This window comes from Candoia aspera, chromosome 2, assembly GCF_035149785.1.
Source record: "Candoia aspera isolate rCanAsp1 chromosome 2, rCanAsp1.hap2, whole genome shotgun sequence".
Lineage (NCBI taxonomy): Eukaryota > Metazoa > Chordata > Lepidosauria > Squamata > Boidae > Candoia > Candoia aspera.
In genome coordinates, this window is record NC_086154.1 from 240059170 (window position 1) to 240079147 (window position 19978).

The 19978-nt window shown below is 38.7% G+C and overlaps 1 protein-coding gene across 3 annotated transcripts in view; it reads left to right on the plus strand.

Annotated features, from left to right (window-relative positions):
• The window catches only part of PDE4D (phosphodiesterase 4D), a 327831-nt gene that overhangs the window by 242741 nt on the left and 65112 nt on the right, over nt 1–19978 (plus strand). For all 3 annotated transcript variants that reach the window (XM_063295628.1, XM_063295629.1, XM_063295630.1), the window contains exon 6: nt 4284–4396. In XM_063295628.1, coding sequence (XP_063151698.1) covers nt 4284–4396 — 113 coding nt within the window. The remainder of the gene's footprint in view (nt 1–4283; nt 4397–19978) is intronic.

Consider the following 19978-nt stretch of genomic DNA (forward strand, 5'->3'; position numbering starts at 1 on the left):
ATTTCAAATGCAAGTAAAAAGCTAGCATTTGTGAGAAAACAGTAATAATATAGCTCTAATTTTTGACTTGCAGAGTTGCTTTTAACATAGGAAACAATACAGCACTGTTAATTCCCTTCTTGTAGTATGGAGTATGAAGTCCATGGCACCATCTTAGTCGTTACCTTACTCATTCTTTCAGTCTCTGTTCCAAGGATAAGTAAATCCACATACCTCAGTCACACTTTTTAAAATTGAGTTGTTCTTAATTACCAAATAAATCTTTTTTACAAGCTTACAATTTCAGCCTTTTTTCATATTTTTAAGACTGAATTTGGCAGTTACTGAATAGTGGTAAATCTGAAAATATGGTTCTTTTTCAGTTCATAAATTTAGGAAAGCACTAGCTCGAAATACCAGATTACACATGCACACTTTTTATTCTAATGGTAGAATTTTTTGAAAGTTGTAATGAAAAGATTATGAGACATTTTTAAAAGAATCAGTCTGAACTTGGCAACTCATGCTGGATCATTGTTACTATATTTTTGTTTAAACACACACATACACAGTGCAACACTTAGCGATCTGTTTATAATATGGACAAGTAATTGTTTAAAAGGACTGAGGAATTCTCTTGATCATTATGTCTGGATTACGTGGTTGAAATGTAAGAGAAATCCAGTGAAGATGGTTTAATATGCGAAGGTATCTAGATAGTGTTGAGCATTCTTTAAAAGTAGGCTGATTTGGGGGCAATTGCATTAAATATCATCTGCAAATGGTGTTTTTATGTTCGAAGATCTTCTTTTAACCTTCATAACTTTATTTTTACACCATTCAGTCCAGTGTAGCAGCTGTGGTAAAGGAGAATTGAGAGACACAACTCTTTCAGATATTTCAAACATCAGTTTTAAAATGGAGTCAAGTCCATCCCCATTACTTAGATAGCTCCCATAATCTCAGTAGGAAGTCTTCATTTAGCGACCACAATTGGGACCAGCAACTTGGTCATTAAGTGAAGCAGTCCTTAAGTGAAACTGTGGCCATGCTTATGATCTTTTTCAGCGTTCTTTTGCTTTACAGACCTGCAAAGGTCATAAATGTGAGGACTGGTCACAAAGTTACTTTTTCTCACTGTTGTAACTACAAATGGTTGCTAAATGAGGCAGTCACTAAAGGAGGACTACCTGTACTGTCAGTGATCATTCTGACATTACATAGGCTTCTTTCAATCTCATTTTGTTGACTTCTCACCTCTTTTTTTAAAAAAAAAATTAGGAATGTTCATCTTCCTTCTCTCAAATCAGTATTTCTTAATATTGTTGGGGCAGCAGAAGCCTATTGAGCTGCACCTTTCACTGATACAGGAATCCTATTCTGAACCCCAAACGACTGGGGGATGAGTGTGGTTGAATGGTGCTGACAGGAAGATACAGCGTACACAATCCAAGGTATTTTTAAAAAATCATTCTGTATTTTCCAGAGCTAAGCTCTGGCTTAGCAAAACAGATCTGGGCTGTGGAATTTTTTTATTATTTTTATTCCCCCTTTATGTTGTATTTTAATTATATGCTGCCAAGTGCCATGAGATTATAGCAGGATATAAATTCAATAAATAAATATCTGGCTTAGATTCAGCCCTGCCTGTTGCATTTTAATCCTTCATTTGTCAGGTGACAGACTTACGGGCAAGAGGACAGAGTCGAACAGGTCTCTGAGAAAAAAATTTTAAAAGATTTTCCCCATCTCACAAAACAAACTATGTGAGGAACACGTCATTCACTAGTCTTCCCTCAGGGTTTTGGTTTAAAGTAAACATGCTGCAATATTTGAAATGGTCTTTCCTGATGATTATTTGGCTAGACTGACACAATAGACTGAAACTATGCAAATACTCAAGTGTAATGCTCAGCATGTATGATAAGCTAAGGAAAACATGGAGTAAATTTGTATGGGGGTGGGGAGGATTGTCCTGGTTTGGTATGTTATGGTAGGCAGGAATGCAAACCAGGAAGATAAAAGACCTAAGTGCCCATCATTTTGCAGCTGGATGCTCTTAGTTCAGTGTTTCTCAACTATAGCAATTTTAAAATGTGTGGACTTCAACTCCCAGAATTCCCCAGCCAGCCATGGGAGTTGAAGTCCACACATCTTAAAGTTGTTAAGGTTGAGAAACACTGCCCTAGTTCTTTCTCCATAAAGTGAGAATACAGCTGTCCATCAGAGCAGTGCTGAGGCCAGAAGAGATTATATGCACTGGACAGCCAGTTATGCACAAATCAGGAGGGGCAGGGAAAATGATGTGTTTAACCCTCTCCTCCACTGAAGTCAACAAGAACTTAAAAGCGTTTATCTTTGGAGTGTATCCACGGATGGTAAAAAGCTTTGCTTGTTTAATGTGCTAGACACGTCATTAGTAGATAATAGTAGCAGATGAAAAGCAGGGCAGTGGAGGTTTAAAAAGCCAGCATATTGAGCTTGGTTCAGCTAAGGGCAGAAAGTGACCCGGAATGGGGAGAATAGTAATGGAGGCTGTCCGTCAATGCTTTCGCGTTTGATCTCTTCATCCTGACTACTCTCGAACTGCAGGGCTGCTGCGCATACGCAGTCCCTATAGACTAGAAATGCTGCTTTGCACCTAGGCTTCGAACGGCAAGGCCAAAATCCCCTTGTCAGGGGCAGAGGCAGTGCCAGAAATGTAACGCTGAGTGAGTGGGCTTATTCGGGCATCGCACGTCACGGTCCCACAAGGTAGCCCACGTCCAGCCGCGCCTTTGCTGTTCTGTGGAGGACACCTGTGTGTGTGTGTGTGTGTGAGAGAGAGAGAGAGAGAAAAAGAGAGGGCGTCATTTCACTCCTGTGACCCCAGCGCACTCCGAAAGTCCCGTAAACGGGACCTTTAGCGGCCCATCAGCGCCCATAGCGAACTCGTCTTCCAAATGGCCCCTCTCCCACGATCGCCTTGTAGACAGTGCTGCTACTACGAGCGTTCGGCCAAGGCCATGGACGGACTAGCCGTCAGATAAAAAGAAACGGTTCTGTATCTCAGACATTAAGCCGTCTGAAGAAGCGGCTCGACAAGCTTCAAAGCGCTCTTGAGCGCGGCCAAGATTCATACCGAGCGCTGAATCCGAAGGCCTTCGCCGTTATCACGAGGCCCGGTGCTGAAGCAAAGCGCAACGGCCTGGGCCATACTTATAGTTATATCGGGTGCTCGGGGTCCCAAGGCGGAGGGGCTTCGTCAAGGCCTCCCGGGACTTTGGTTCAGCTCCGCGCAGGTGGTAGCCGTAGCTGGAGCATTCCGCCTGCCCTGCGGAGCAGCGCCAGTGTTAACGCCGCCCTGCGGGAGAAGAGAAGGCGAAGAGGCGGAGTGGAGCAAGTCCCCGACTCCTCTCCGAGTTTTCTCTTTCTCCCCCCTCCCAGCTGCAAACACACAACCCTCTCCGCAAAAACTCTAGCGGCGACGCCTGTTCAAAGGCTGAAGCGCCACGGCGCTGTTCTTCTCCCCTCGCAGTAGGAAACACGAAACTAACGAGGAGCGGAGGGACGAAGCGCGAGTTGTTTTAATTCAGATTGTCGGGGCAGAAAAGAAGAGGCTTCTCTGCAGGGAAGGAAGGAAATTGGGAGGGTTGGAGGAGCAGGCACTTCCCTTGGAGCAGCAGCCTCCGGGCTGAGTGTTTCAGTTGTGCCTCTGCTGCGCACAGAGAAGTTGAGCAAACAGGAAACGTGGTGGCTGCACACACGGCAGCCGCTGCTCTGATTCATTGATTGGGGCTTGAAGCTTCCCCGAAGGAGGACAGAGGACGGAGCGGAGGAGGTGTTGGCCACTGGGCTGCCTCCAGCCCCGGGGAGGAAAGCGGTTGGCTGGCTGCGTGTCGCCTAGAGGCTCTTGTTTGCTAGAGAGAACAGTCCCAGCCCGCCAGAGTGACACGATCCTTGCCGGCATCGCGCGCTCCAAGAGTTGAGGGACGGCGCTCCTCGAGAGGACCAGCCGCGCGGCTCCGTCCCCGCTCGACCCCCCTCTGAGCGGCGCCTCAGAGAGCGCCCGCCCGCTCAGTGCCGTTGTCTGGAGTTGATAAGGAGCGGCTGGAGCGACTTTTGTGCTTTCGTGATTCCGGCCGGAGAGCAGAGCCCGCCTTTCTCCTCATTGCTCGGGCTTAACAATATGAAGGAGCAGCATTCATGTGTGGGCACTGGGCATCCCCCCATGGCTGGGTATGGCAGGATGGACCCGCTGGAGCTTGCTGTTAGCCCCGTGAAACGCTTGCGAACTGAGTACTCCTTTCCCTATCTCTTCGCAGAGGAGGCCTACCAAAAACTGGCCAGCGAGACCCTGGAGGAGCTGGACTGGTGCCTGGACCAGCTGGAAACCTTGCAGACCAGGCACTCCGTCAGTGAAATGGCCTCGAATAAGGTAGGACCCCCATGTTTCCCCCTCTCATCCCTCTTCCTCGGTTCTTCTGTGCCTTGGTTTGTTTTCTTTCCCTGCAAAACCTGGCGACTTTGAAGGAAAACGTACATCCTCAGCTTTTGGGGATGCCGGCAGTTTTTGCACAATAACGTTTCCAGGCTTAAATTGTGTATGCAACGGAATGGTGTTCTGGTATCTTGACTTGTTATCTAAGATAGGTTCATCAGGGCCGGATAAAAAAGCTCCTCCAGTCTGCCATTCTGAAAGCAATTCTTGCCCATTTCTGGAACTTCCCTGTAAAGGATGCATAAAATTGGGCTGAAGCTGAATTCTTATCTCCGGCTAATGTTCAGGGATATCATCCCATTCTTATGCATATTTGCTTGGAAGCAGATTCCACTGAAACTCCATAAAGAATTGATCCCAGGTAAGAACATACAAAAATGCAAAACTTTGCAACAATATGGTAACATAAACACTAGGTTACCACACTAGCTGTGAATGGATTAGAGGGCAATCTTGAAAAGCAGTGCAGATTTTGAGACTGGTAAGTCATTTTGTCCGCTATAGTTCGTTCTGCTAAGTAAGAGAGAAGAAAGATCAGCTTGGATGGGTGTTCAAAAGCAGGGATATTAAAATCTAAAGTTTCATATGCCATTTAAAGGTTGTGCATAAATTCTTTTCTATGAGCTGCCATTTTAAAAAATGAAAAAGGGACAAATGGTGTTTGCCATTTTTATTTATTTTATTTATCATATTTTTATCACTGCCCCATCTCCCCCATGCGGGGGACCCTGGGCGGTTCACAATAAAGTTTTGCGACCTTTACACACACACACACACACACACACACACACAGACACAGGTTTGTGCTGTAAATGTCAGTGTACGTAAGCGTAGGGGATGTGATCATGCCTTTTGTAAATCCCCTGTAACAGAGATAGGCCATGTGTCCACTGGAGACACATTGGTATACATATAATGTACGTGTGTTTTAGATAGATAGATGACAGATGAAATAAGTTGTTTCTGTAGCTTTTGCATTTGGAGGGACAACCGCCTATGTGCTGGTTTGGAAGGGAAGAAATTCGGTTGATTTCTTTGTAGTTTACTTTAAATTTGGGTGGTTTGTAAACCATTGTTTCTAACTTGAGATGTTAAACCAAAATCATCAAAACTTTCAGTCCTGTCTGATTCTGCACCTTCTTAGGTCAATTGTGTTATAACAAACTTTAATTTTCCAGAGAATGTACATTCAGCAGAGAATTGCAGTGAGTCACAGCACCCTGGTTAATGTTCCTGTACGACACATGTGTTTGCAAGAAGGCCCTTTTTGCATTTACTATTTTACATTTTTAGGAAAATATTTAAAATATAGTCATTTGCTTAAACACAAAATTTGTGAAGTGGCCTTGAATATCATTAATGTTGACAACTGAAAAATGATTATTTGTGAGTAAATAATAAATGCAATATAAAACCTCATGTGCAAACTGCACAACATTTTGTGTATGTGCACTCAATGCATGTACATGTGAACAACCTGTTTAGTTTTAGTTGCCTCTGCCCTTTAGCTAGTAATTGACTGTTTCTCATATTTGTGTTAATTCTCTAATAATGTGGTAAGCTTAATCCTTAAGTATTTAAGGATGCCATGCAGTTTTATTATCCTATGTGGCAAAGTTGTTTACTAAGCTTCTTTTTTCCAGTTAATCTTTTTTTAAAAGAAAAAGTATACTATAAGATGTGTTAGCTGTTAATTTCTATGAAAACATTTTAGGAACAATAAAAACACCTAAAATATAAGCAAATTTATTATAGTAAACTTTTATGGACTGCAGACCACTTCAGCTGGATATTTTGCTTTGCCTGTAGTTGGTGGACACATTTTTTCTACCATTATAGCAGCATTTGAATTTTGAATGTAATTAATATTTGAAGACTCTTCAATGGTGTTAGGGAAAGGAAACATTACATAAAGGATCTACTTTTCCTGTCACTTCATAAATAGCACCATAGAGCCAAAGTTTTCCACAGGAATACAATAAGCCAAGTTGCCATAGCCACTTTGAAGGTCAGATTGAAATATGCCATCCTTTACATCAGCAGTGAAAATTTACACTGCAGGCACACTATGATTGGTTTTATTTTGTCCATAAAATAGGAATGTTTCTGTTTTAATTTCTTTGCCAGTAATTAAATTCCATGCGCCATCCACAGTAGCTATGTAGTCCTATGTATACTAATTTTCAACTATGTTTTACTTTACTTTTTAGTGACTGTTTCAAGACTAGCCAAAAATTGGCTCAGGAAGCCCCTGTGCTAGTGCTGGTTACTCCAGGGCTACTTTGACATTTTATGATCCAAGAAGATGTTCTTGGGCAGCAGCACTAATTTTTAAAAACCTTTGTCCATGCAAAACTGATTTCTGCCATTTAAAAAAAAAAATGGATACCCTTACTCAGGACTTCTTTTCCCCCTTATATACAAGAGTGCTGGCACAGAGTTTCTTTGCAAGATATATATGGTAGATGAAGATGCTTGTTCCAAATAATCCTAAATATACTTTTTGTGTTTACAAGAGTAATGCACCTTAGTACATTGTAATATATACATATGCATTCGCATACATATAAATAAGAAACTTTCAGATATCTTTTAAGCATCAAGGTGACAAGAGTGCTTTTGAGTTGTAAAACAAAGCCATGTAAATTCAATTAACATCTAAGTAGCTAACTAGGGTTATTTTGATAAATCCTCCCTTCTAAGGAAATTATCCTGTAGCCTTAATTCTCAGTATTGGCTAGCATTTCACAGGTGGAGATTAGTTGAGTATTTGGCTCTGGGGCAGAAGAGCTTGCACAAGGGACAGGATTGCTTTAATCTATTGACGTCAATTTATTAAGTATAAGCCTGGTTTCCTTCCAGACTTCTACAATGGCTGCTTCCCCTTAGTTTTAACCCAGCTGAGTCTGCCTAGCTATGCCATAGTGTTGATGTAATTTATTGGGTAGAGGCCGTAAATATTTAGCAATTTGCATGTGTAATTCCAAGAGCAATTTGAGGATCCCAAGAGATGTGACAACACTTACACACTATGGGAACAGCTGACATACATATCCATACATTCCAGTCCTTTCTTTTACACACAAATACAATGTACCTACAGAAGATATACCCATACCTAATTACGGAGAATTGTGCTATAGTTGCAAAGAAGACATTCATTATATGTTCTTCTAGAAACAATAAATATTGACACTACATTTTAAAAGCTTTTTAAGCTTAATTACTGTGTTCGGTATGTCTGATATATAATAGAACAAGAGCAAGATTTAATTAGAGTGGTACACTGACTTTATAAACAGTGCTTTAGCAGTTTTTGGTAACTTAACTATAAATGAGAAAAATCTCGCAAATTAGCATATTTATAAGCATACTTTCACATTTGGCATTTTCATAGGGTATATAATCTAGCAGAACACACCTGTCACTTTAGTATATTTAGTTTTAGCTGTCATTCTCAAGGCAGAGGTATTCATGGGGGGAGTGGGGGGGGCAAATGCCAACTGCCTCAGTCCTGCAGACCGTTCTGCCCTGTAGTTATCTTTCACATCCAAATTTAAGTACTAACTATATATACCAGTAGAATCCTCCTCGCCACTGTATGCTGGCAATATGATGCTTAACAGGATTTTAACGTTCAGATTGCTCATTTCAAGAAGCATTTATATAGAGTATAAACATAAATATTACAGGAGAGATGGGGAAAGTTGTAGAGGAACTGGTAGACACCAAGTTGTGATAATGTCATAGTCAAACCCATGTTTTAAGCGTATGAAAAGGAATTCTTTGTCCATATCAACAGGAACCAAAGCAAAAGTCAATTTAAGAAATTATTTTGGTAAGGGTTACAGATTTTAGCTACTGCTCTTTCATTGGAGTGGAAAGGAAGTTAAAGGGGTAGACACATGCTAGAGCAAGAAGAAGAAGGAATTCAACTCACTGTTCCCCCCCTCCCCACACACGCATGCACGCACGCACACACACTGAGAAAGGTGGTCAGGCTGCAAGAATGATTGCTATAGGGCAACCCACAACTTGAGGTTTATTTAAGTGACTAAGTCTAACTTTTGAAGAGATCTCAGATTGGATCAAGAATAATCAAGATACTGATTGAGAGAGAGAGATGCTGAGTTGCCGTAAAATCTTTAACTAGATCAGTAAAAGACATGATGACTGTATTTGTATAAGATAGCCTTGGTTAGGTTTTAACTTTGATTAGTTGTGAATGTATGTCTTGGCATATTGAGCAAAGCATTTGGTTATTTGTGATGGAATTGAATTGTAGACTCAGAACCTGAGTTAATTCAGTAATCAAATAAATCCGTTATACAGATCTATCCCAATGGTGAAACAGCACTACTAGATTTAAATTGCAAGTATATACAAAATGACAAAGTGACCAATTTCCACTGACCAAGTAATGTTTGCAGGTGCCATGAATTCAAGCAACTTCCATATATCAATTATAATCCTTCGACGTGATGAATTTTTACCATTGTTGTAATAGATAACCTGTTCCAATTAGAGAAGAAAGATAATGTCACATGTGATTTAAAAGAATTTGCTTAGCTAGTTTCTTATATTTCAACCATTCCATATATTAAAACCACGAAAAAAAAGTATTTATTAATTTAACAAATGTTGGCCCAGTGGCAATGCAGACTGATGCTATCTGTTGACGATTTAAAATCAAAAAGCTAATAATGGATCCCATAACATGTGCAGCTGATTATATGACTGCACTCTTATATAATGTCTGGCAATGCAGTCACTCTTGCCTTTATTGTTTGGTTACATATTGGGGGGTTGGTTTGTTTGTTTTTGCCATTCTTGGGGAAAAAAACAACACTGGTGAGATGTATTTGCCAATTTTTAAAGAAGTGTTTCTGAGTAATATAAATTGGGTATTGCAGAGCCATATCATTGGTCCATTCAGGCCAGTGTTAGCAACTCAGATTGGTGTGGATTTTTCAGGAATTCACAAGTTAGGAATGCATTTTTTGTTCTGTCTCTGATCTTAGGATATATTCTTCCCAATTGATGCTCTTCAGAAGTGTTATGCCTTAGATTCCAAATTATAGAAATTGATGTCTGACAGAACTTGAGGAACCTCTATCTGACAGAACTAGTTATCTTGATTTTTTTTAATCCAGATGTTCAAATGTCAATGTTACAACTGCTTTTGGGGAGTTTAGATAGCTTGCTTTTGCTTAACAATTTGGCTCTAGCTTAATCACAGGAAGTGTGACAGGAAACTTATTTCTTCCAATGAGGCTGAATTATAACTATGGAACTGTTTCTGCCTCTTTTTGTGGCTTATGACTTGGCTCATTGCTTTTGGCACACTGTGTTGGTACAGAGTTAATTGAATATAGGTGGAATTAACATGAGTACATGGAGCATGATTAGATGCTAGTATGGACATTGTCTTTAAGCTCTATAAAGTAGCCATGGCTTGCAGGAAGGAATAAAGCATAGAAGTGTAGATAAATATTTCTTCATGTGAACACAAAACATTATATTTTACATGTTAATTAAATAATATATTTCTCCTCCTACACACCTCCTCCCTTTTATGCTTTGACATGAGATACAAGAATGTTGACTCTTTGTTCTATGGTAGAGGAGAAGGAGTGTCTCATGTTTAACTCTACTTGGTTTAGGTTGTGCCAGAGTACACAACAGCCTTTTTCTCAGGTAACCATGGGGAAAAGGGTGGGTGGGATGGCTAGGTATCATTCTCCCCTGTAGGAAGGATTTGTAGAAGCAACAATAGGGTGGGAAAAAATGTGCTACAAACTCTTCCTGTGCAAAAGCTTGTTCACTTTTTAGGTTCTTTCATACAACTTGACCATAGCCTTGTGAACAGTGATGCTGGCAAACAGAGAGACAGTTGCTGATTTTGAGGATCCATTGCCACAGTAGTAGTTCATAGAGTTGATAGGGAGAAGCAACTAACTGGTAGTGGTGGTAGCTTGGGTATCAGAGCCCATTTGTTTTGTGCTAGAACTGATCTGTCGGGGTAGGAGTGCAAGAAAATGGGAACTTTTGCCTCCCTGGAAATAATAATGTTGTTGCAGTTCACTTGCAAGGATATTCCAATCATTCCTGTAAGTAGTATCACAACATAAAGAGGAAGCTATACAGAAGTCTATGATTCAGTCATACATCTGGTAAACCATTATTGGCATCCCTGTAAACAGTCATGAATTGATTTTATAAGATAAAGTCCCCAAGTCAAGCTTGACTCCTGGTGACTTCCATATAATTTCTTATCCATATAATTTTTTTGGCAACAATACAAAAGTTATTTACTATTGCTTTCTTTCAGATTTTTTAAAAACTTCTCAATATAGTTATTGGCTTTTCTATATATATATAATCATAAAAGCAAAAAAAACCCCATGCTTTATCCATATCTGCTTTTCTGCCATTATTCTGTTGAGTTCATGTCCCCTTATCTCATCTCGGTTCCCATGTCCTTAATCAAAAAACCACATTTCTTTTTCTTTTTAGTCTTATAATTGACATAGTAGCAAGTATGCATTTCATAATTTTTTTTTTTTTTGGTAACTAAACTCAAACTGAAAAATTGTGCCTTCTCATCCCTGCTCAGCTTTGTCTGACCAATTAAGTACATATATCCGACAAAGAAGATTCACGGAATATAATGCCCCAGTAAGGCTACAGTCTTAACCACATTTTCTAAGAATTAAAGCCCAATTTATCCAGTGGGACTAACTTCTAAGTAAAGAATTATTGCTGTTAGTCTTCATTGCAGTTGGAGCTAACAGGGTTAAACCTTTTTGACTTAACAGATTCTTTTAATCATAACTATCATACTGAGGTGAATGGAAAGACAATGCTCTATTTTCAGTTGAAATAGCTTTTTACTACTTTGATTTACTCAAAGTCATGGGACGTAATCCATTGAAATGTGTGAAAGGTAGGCATTCTGTGTTCGTTTCAGTGCATTTTTGAAGTATTATGGCACGTTCTATAGAGAGAGGTAAGAATTTGGCTCTGGTGCATGTATCCAGCCTACAGGATTGGAATTGACCATAAAAAAGTTAGCCTGATACAAGCATGAGGGGCAGGGGGAAAATGAAGGAAACAACTTTCCTGAGTATTCACTGTCCTTACTTATTTGCTGTTCTAATGTCAGTCTTCTATTCTGCCCTTAATCAATCCTATTCAAGAAATAGTGTATACTATTCTACTTTTCCATCCTCATTATATTTACTGAAAATAGCATTTTTCTGCAAAATAATTGTACCTTTAAAATGTAAGGTTCTTTCAGATTGCGAGAAGATAGCCAACTGCAATGAGGAATATTAGAGATTCGATTCTTTACTTAAAGTTAGTCCCACTGTCTAAAGGATAGAAAGAGAATTGATACTTTGGAAGTTTGGAGTTGGAGAAGACTCCTGAAAATACCATGGATAGCCAAGAAAACAAACAAATGGATCATAGAACATACTGATGCAGAGTTCTCAGATGAGGCACAAATGTCCAGATTCAAATTATCATATTTTGGGCACATTATGCAAAGATCCATCTCTCTTGAGAATTCCATAATGCTAGGAAAGATGGCAAATTCTTGGTGGTACAGGGATACCAAGTCATCTGCCTCCTGAGGAATCTATATAATGACCAAGTAGCAACAGTAAGAACAGACCATGGAACAACAGACTGGTTTAAGATTGGGAAAGGAGTATGGCAGGGCTGTATACTTTCACCCTACCTATTCAACTTGTATGCAGAACACATCATGCAATGTGCTGGGCTTGATGAATCCAAGGCTGGGGTTAAAATTGTTAGAAGAAACATTAACAATCTCAGATATGCAGATGATACCACTTTGATGGCTGAAAGCGAAGAGGAACTGAGGAGCCTTATGACGAAGGTGAAAGAAGAAAGTGCAAAAGCTGGCTTGCAGCTAAACCTCAAAAAAAAAAACAAGGTTATGGTAACAAGCTTGATTGTTAACTGGCAAATAGAGGGAGAAAATGTAGAGGCAGTGACAGACTTTGTATTCCTAGGCACAAAGATTACTGCAGACGCTGACTTCAGCCAGGAAATCAGAAGATGTTTAATCCTTGGGAGAAGAGCAATGACAAATCTCGATAAAATAGTTAAGAGCAGAGACATCACACTGACAACAAAGGTCCGTATAGTTAAAGCAATGGTGTTCCCCGTAGTAACATATGGCTGTGAGAGCTGGGCCATAGGGAAGGCTGAGTGAAGGAAGATCGATGCTTTTGAACTGTGGTGTTGGAGTAAAATTCTGAGTGCCTTGGACTGCAAGAAGATCAAACCAGTCCATCCTCCAGGAAATAAAGCCAGACTGCTCACTTGAGGGAATGATATTAAAGGCAAAACTGAAATATGAGAAGACAGGACACCCTGGAGAAGATGCTGATGCTAGGGAGAGTGGAAGGCAAAAGGAAGAGGGGCCGACCAAGGGCAAGATGGATGGATGATATTCTAGAGGTGACGGGGGAGCTGGGGGTGGTGACGACTGACAGGAAGCTCTGGTGTGGGCTGGTCCACAAAGTCATGAAGAGTTGGAAGCGACTGAACAAATAAACAACAAAGGAAAGGTGGAAGGAAAAAGGACAACCAACAGCAAGGTGGATGGAATAAATTACAGCAACAATAGACACACCATTAGGAGACCTGAAGGATGAGGTCTGGGGATCATCCCATAAAGATCTGTTTGGTTGGTAAGAGCTAACACCAATCACTTTTTCAGATTTTCTGAGGATATAGCAATCCTCAGTATACAGTCATACTTTTTTTTCCCTTTTAATCTATTTTGGAGAATAGGAATAATAATAGATTCAAGGTTATTTTTCTTTTAGGTAAATAGGGCAATTTATTTGTTTACTAGAGAATTGATGAAGTGGTAGGAAAGCATTAAGTTACAAGCAAAATAATGTCTTCCCTTCCTCCCCATCCTGTGAACAAGGCAGAGTTGTCGCATCATAAAATTCACTCTGTTTTAAAATTGCTTTTAACCAAATTCCATATTTTTGAAAATTATTAGAATATAAACCACAATGTGCTTGTAACTTAGTCTTAATGTACACTCCATATCATGCCTTCTAGAATAACTGGTGTAATTTATTCTGCACCTTTCTCAAATATTGTTGTCTTTACTTAGGTATACTTAAGCCTTGAAGCTTTGACTGCACATAATTCTTTTCAGATAATGAATCTGCAAAGTATCCCTACCATGTATTGCCTACCACAGTTATATCAGACCAACTTTTTAAAAAGCATTTGCTGGTAACTTTGAAGGCAGAGGCTTGTCAGTCTTTTATTTGCTACACACAACAAAGCTAAGTTTAGTGACAAGTTGCTTCTGGAGAAATAAATCAGATCTTTTCTATAGAAGAGAAATAGGCTGGTTGGGGGAAAGGAAGAGTATTCTGGCCCAATCACTGAAGATTTACCACTTGAATGGCTGTCACATAGATTTGGTGTTGCTCAGTGCCTGTGTATTGGTCCCTGGAATTGCATCTAATCGCATCTAGAATCTGAGGTCAAAGTGCCTATATATTCCATTTATTTTAATGGGGTCACAGTGCAATCCTATAGGCCTTTATGGAAGTAAGTCAGTGATATTTAGGATGTGCCTAGATAGAATGGATGGCTTCCTAAGTGTTGATTAAATACATTCTGTAGCTGTTCCTTTTTCTTGTCCTTAATGGATTATTTTGATAAACCTGGTTGAAAAATACAGGAGAGTTCCTGATAGAAAGCAATGTCTGGGCCTCCTGTAAAATTCTATTCATGAATTAGGACAAGGACATATTAAATGACTTGCCTGGAAGCAGTCTTATAGTCATGTGAATGAGAACAGGATTGGAAGTTTAAGCACACAATATAAATTAGTTTTCTTAAAAAATAGTAATAAAGCAAGATTATCAGGATTCAAGTGCCTGGTATGTGAAGCTAAAAACTTCTCCATCCTTGGGTAATTAGGATAAAAGTGGCATCTGCTCCTCTGTGCCATCAACTTAAGTCTAGGAATGTTTTATTTTGCTTTGAAGTATTCTGTTTACAGCATTCAAACTTTCCTTGGTAGTGGTCTCCAGCGTAGTGCTTTTGGCTTACTCTTATCAGGGTGCTGACAGATCTGTGGATTTCTGCAAACTAACAACCTCATCAATGTCAACAAGGGGAGTGATGTAATAGCCTCTGTTCCTCAAAGAATTTACATAGTTGGAGTTTTCTGGAAACTGGGAGAGCCATTATTAGTGTTATCTTTAAAGTTACAGTGACTAGGCCCAAACAATATGAGCTAAGTCTTGTCTCATTTGAGCAAGTGAAGTCATCTGGCAAGGTGGCTTGACTAAGTGGATGTTGCATTGGGTTGGCTGTGTTGGCAGATAAACACTCTGCGACTTTCCATAGCTTCCTTCTGGGTTATGTCTTCCTTGTCCCTCGGGGAACTTACCCATCAAGTCCACAGGAGAAGCAAAACAGACTCTTGTGCTTCAGCCAGAAGAAAAGCAATATATTTCTAAAGTTTCAAAGCCAACAGCCACTAAAGAATGAGTAATAATACTGCACACTGGGCTGCCGTTCTGAGACTGGAATGATAGCAAGTGATGTTAAAATATCTAGAGATCAATCTGCTTTGCTACTCATAACTGTCCTTCTACCAGCAGTATTTAAACTTTCCCTCACTACAAACAAAAGGCAACTCCGGGCAAAACCCAGGGCTCTACTGCTGCTCACAATACTTAAAAGTGCCATTCTATGCAGAGTTGTAAAGAGCATGCTCAAATTCCTCAGCATCTCTGTCCTCTGCTGCATGCTGATCGCCTCAGTGGCTGCTGCGGGCTCTCATTACTGGCAAATCGCATGCTGTGCTGATGCAGGCACCATAATAGGAAGCACCTAGGCCTGTCATAAACAGGTCTGAGGGAAAAAAAGTGCAGGTCTGACGTATGGCGTGGCCATAGCAACAAGAAGAGATGAGGTTGAGGTTTCCATTTTGGAATATATGCAGGCTAGTATAGCTCTCTTTAAGGAGCCAGAAAGTACCTGACAAAAGCTGTGTCCATGGGTATATCAGAAAAAAATTGCTTGACTGAGACTGCTTGCAAAACCAACATATTTGAATGCAACTTTTAGGGCATTTAAGTGGTTTGTTTGAACTGATTTCTTTCCCCTTCAGTTACAACATAAAGTTTTGTTGGAGGATGATAGTACAATTACTCCTAAAAAATACTTTTTTGACTACTCAGAGCCTATGTCTTTGGATGCTTAGTCATTAAAACAGAGAGGATATAAATTTTTGAATAAGATGACTGTGAGCTTCTTACAGTATGAAGTACGGCCAAAGTTTTTTGCACCTGAATTTTGGATCCAGGTAAGATTTCATTTAATGTTTAATAACTGATCATTGTTCCCTCTTTCTTTTTTTCCTTTGATAGTTAAATTAGTAAATATATTCTTTAGCTTGAGAAAAAAGTTGTTAAGGTATCTGGTTAAACAGCTGCTTATTGGAAGCACTTTAAACATATGATGATACGAAGATTCTGTTGGGATGTATAGAATGATTCGCTTTGATGCATGTGGTAAGAATCTCTGAGACTGAGTTTAGTAAATCCTTTTTCCATTATTTTATTTTGCACCACAAGAATACTGCATTAAAACATATTTCAAATACTGAGAAATGAAAATGTACGATGTACTGTTCTGTCCCAGAATTAAGTTATCCTGGAACAGGATTTTTTTTTTTCTTAAGGAAGTAATATTTCCCTTTTCCATCCTTTTGTTATCTGTATAATTGTACCTGCTTATAGATCTTACAGAATCATTAGTTATAGGAACAATGGAATTACTATAAAACCAATGTTATAAGGTGATTTAAAAAATAACAGTAGAAAAATGCATGTTTTGACCTTAAGGTCAGATTTGAAATTTTGAAGAATCTTTTTTTAAAAAGAAGAAAACTAATGGCTGCAACATGACGGTTAAATAAAATGTATTTCTTTTTTTATGCATCCACTCACATGTGAGAAGGAAATAAAATCTTTAATCATTCAATGGGCTTGGAAAATTAAACTGTAATAAAAATGTGATGAAAGTAGGATCTTTATTCTAGAATGAACTATTTTGGTGATCAAACCTTTGCTTTCTGCAGTTTCTGCTACTAATCTTAAACTCTGAACATAGGATTAAAAAAAATTCATTGTAGTATTAGGATTTGTCTTTTTGCCTATTACACAGCTAGAAATACAATCATAAATATACTGGTAGGCAAAAACAAGCACACACTCTTTTCTTTTGACTGGTAGTAGTTTATTTATTTGGATGCTTTTATAGGAATATCTACCTGTGAAGAAAGCCACTGGTTATAGCTGTGGGTGTGTCTTTTGCTGGGCACTTAGTGGAGTTGGCTCTGTTATTTTCTGGTTGCTCGGATATATTTGAATAGCAATAATAGTGAAGAGATTTTGTTTTCACTTCTTCATGTAGACTTGGTGGATTGTTCTCCTGGAAATTGTGTAATTATTGTAACTCAGTTTTATATACTCTGTACAGTATATGCAGTCAAAAGGAAGTTGGTTTCAGGAATGACTTAAAAGTTTTTGACTGCTTTTCTTTTAAACTGGAATCATAAAGATCTCAAAACAGTGTTACCAACATGAAATGGCTTTTTTGCTTGGAGCAAAGCATGTGACTTGGGAAGGTGGCAAAAGGGGTAAGAGTGGAAATTCCCTTCCAAAAGAGAAACTAAGAAGCTGGGATATTTGTTCTCAGATTAGGGCTCTTGCCCTGGGCTCATTTTTAGATTAGGCAAGCCATTTCTTCCCAAAGATGGGAGGAAAGAGAAACCATGATTGCAAGGGACATAGGGGAAGATTGAATTGGGGCCTTACAGCCTTGGGAAAGATACTTTCCTCTTTTGTATCAGTACTATTGAGAAGCTATTGTTGAGGTTGTGCCTCATTCCCAGCAGTGGAGCATTTTAAAAGTCTGAAACAATTTCACATTTCCCAGAATTTGATTCTCTTCCACCTGGCTTTTGTTCTCTTGTCCAAGAGTACTACTCTGAAAGGAATATTGTTTGTAATGTTGTCCTAAAGTCACAGACTTGCCTTTCCAGGATTAGGAGAATATAGGATGGAGGAGATGGAAGTCTTGGAAGCATTAGTTTGCCAAAAATGTTGATCTTCTCTGATTGTCTGACTACAATTATGCAATCATATTTTGAAAAAGGAAAGGAAAAATATTAGATGAAATATTTTAATGAATGAAAATATCCACCCATTTTTGTAATTTATCTTCAAGTGGCATTTGCATTTGAAACAGCCACAATTAAGAGTTCTACAGATTATTATTGGTAATTCAGTTGCGGTGCCTACTTCTAAAGTGTAAATTTTTTAATTAATATTTTTTTACAACAAACCAATGAGATGCTAAGAGATGAAGAAATTAATACTTATTTTTACCTCTCATTCTTGTTATACATATAAAAAATAACTATGATCGGTGCATTTGCAATATTATTTAATATAAGGTTTATCTGGATGCAATCTAGACAAATTTGTTTTAGCCAAGGACAAGGTTATGTATTTCCTTCATAAAATATGTATTAACTTCCATTTTGCTATCCTAAATTATGAATTTCTTCCCATGAATGAAACCAGTTGAATTTCCCGGGTTTTGTTTGATTTACTCTCTTTGAGTCATTCTGATATGAGACATTGCTTGGATTCAGTAATAGTTCTTGCCAATAAGGAGAGCATTCTTGGTCACTAAAATGTATCTGACTTACTGGCAAGTCAGGTACTTTTGTGAGAACTAATAATTTCATCTGTCATGACAACTCCTCCACCCAAAGTTAAGTGTTGCTGCAGGAGAAAGCTCTGAGCTTTTTCACAGTATCTAGAGGTGGAAATCGAGACACAGAACCTCTTAAACAGAGGACAAAGATTAAGGATTCTGATTAGAAATACAGCATGTAAAAGAATCATCCTCCCCAGAAAATATGACTTGTATTGGGAGCTAATGAAATGCTACATTGTCTGATAAATCATGCAGATTGGGTAGAAGGCTACTGAAGAAGGGAATTTAGAATGCACATTGCTTCCCTTTAAATTCTACATTCCAGGTTGCCGAACACATGCTTGCAGTTGTCCCTACTCAGTAGAAATCTACATTGGGGGAAAGGCAATTTAGAATAGAGAAGAGGCAAAGGTAGCCCCTTTCCTGATTCAAAGCTGCTTTTTCTGTTCTTTTTTGAAAAAATGTTCATTTTATCTTCATCCATTTGCATTTAATGTTTAAACTGCTATGGACATTTAACAAGTCTTCTCCTTTCTCATGAAGCTGCAGTCCAGTGCACACTTAAGTAGGAGTTAGTCTCAGCAGAATTGGTTTCTAAAAACCTTTAAGACTATTTTACGTAGATATTGTGTCCTTTTACAATTCTTTTCCCATGTAACTCTCAGTCTGAACTATTGATAGATAGATAGATAGATAAATAGATAGATAGATAGATAGATAGATAGATAGATAGATAGATAGATAGTTGCTTGGTCATTCTATCATTTTAAGTTAATCTTTCTGATTTTACATTTAAACTTTTCCTTGTCAGATAAAAATATGGGGTAACTTGCTTTTTAGTGTTCCAGATAAAATTTGCATATACCTCCATGGTCATTTAATAATAATTTTAGATCTTAGGTAAGCCATACCATGTCATGTTTATTTACTGGAATTAAAGAATTATTTCCTTCCTTTGAAATTACATTTCAAAATGATATAGCTGTTGTTGTTGTTAATTATTATTATTATTTCAGAATAAGCTTTTGTGGGCCAAAACTAATTTTGTCTGATATATAAAGTGCTGTCCTTATTTCAAAGGCTGGGAGGAGAAGAGAAAAAAGTAAACAGTGGGACCAAAAGTACATGAAATGCCAGAGGGTCCATAGGAATAATTTTGTGCAAAACTCAAATGCATTCCAGACAAGCACTGTGATAATTCTTGATGATAGCATAGTCTTCCCAGCTTTGCTATGTTAATGTTGACATCTGTCCCTTTCACTTAAGATGTAAATAAATAGACTTTACATTCTACTTCAGCGATTTGATACTGGAGTGTTCTTTGAAGTGTTTGTTTATTTGATTTATATCTCCCCTTTATTTGTACAATTCAAGGTTGCATACATAGTACTCTTACCTCCTGGTTTCCCCGTAAGAACAATCTTATGAGGTGTGTTGGGCTGAGAGCGAGTAACTGGCCCAAAGTCACACTGCCATATTATGTGACTTTGGGAAGGGAAGACTGGAACTCATTATTTCCTGGTCTATTTCCTTAACTACTATTCCAAACTGTCTCTCTCTTTTTAAAAAATGCTAGTGTTTTTATTGGTGAAAAGTGATTTTCAGGTCAGCAGCAGAATATCTGGGTAATTAAAATACCATTGCACTGTTCTTGGAATTTGCTATTTTAAAAATGTATGTGTCATCCAATATTTTACAAAGACTATT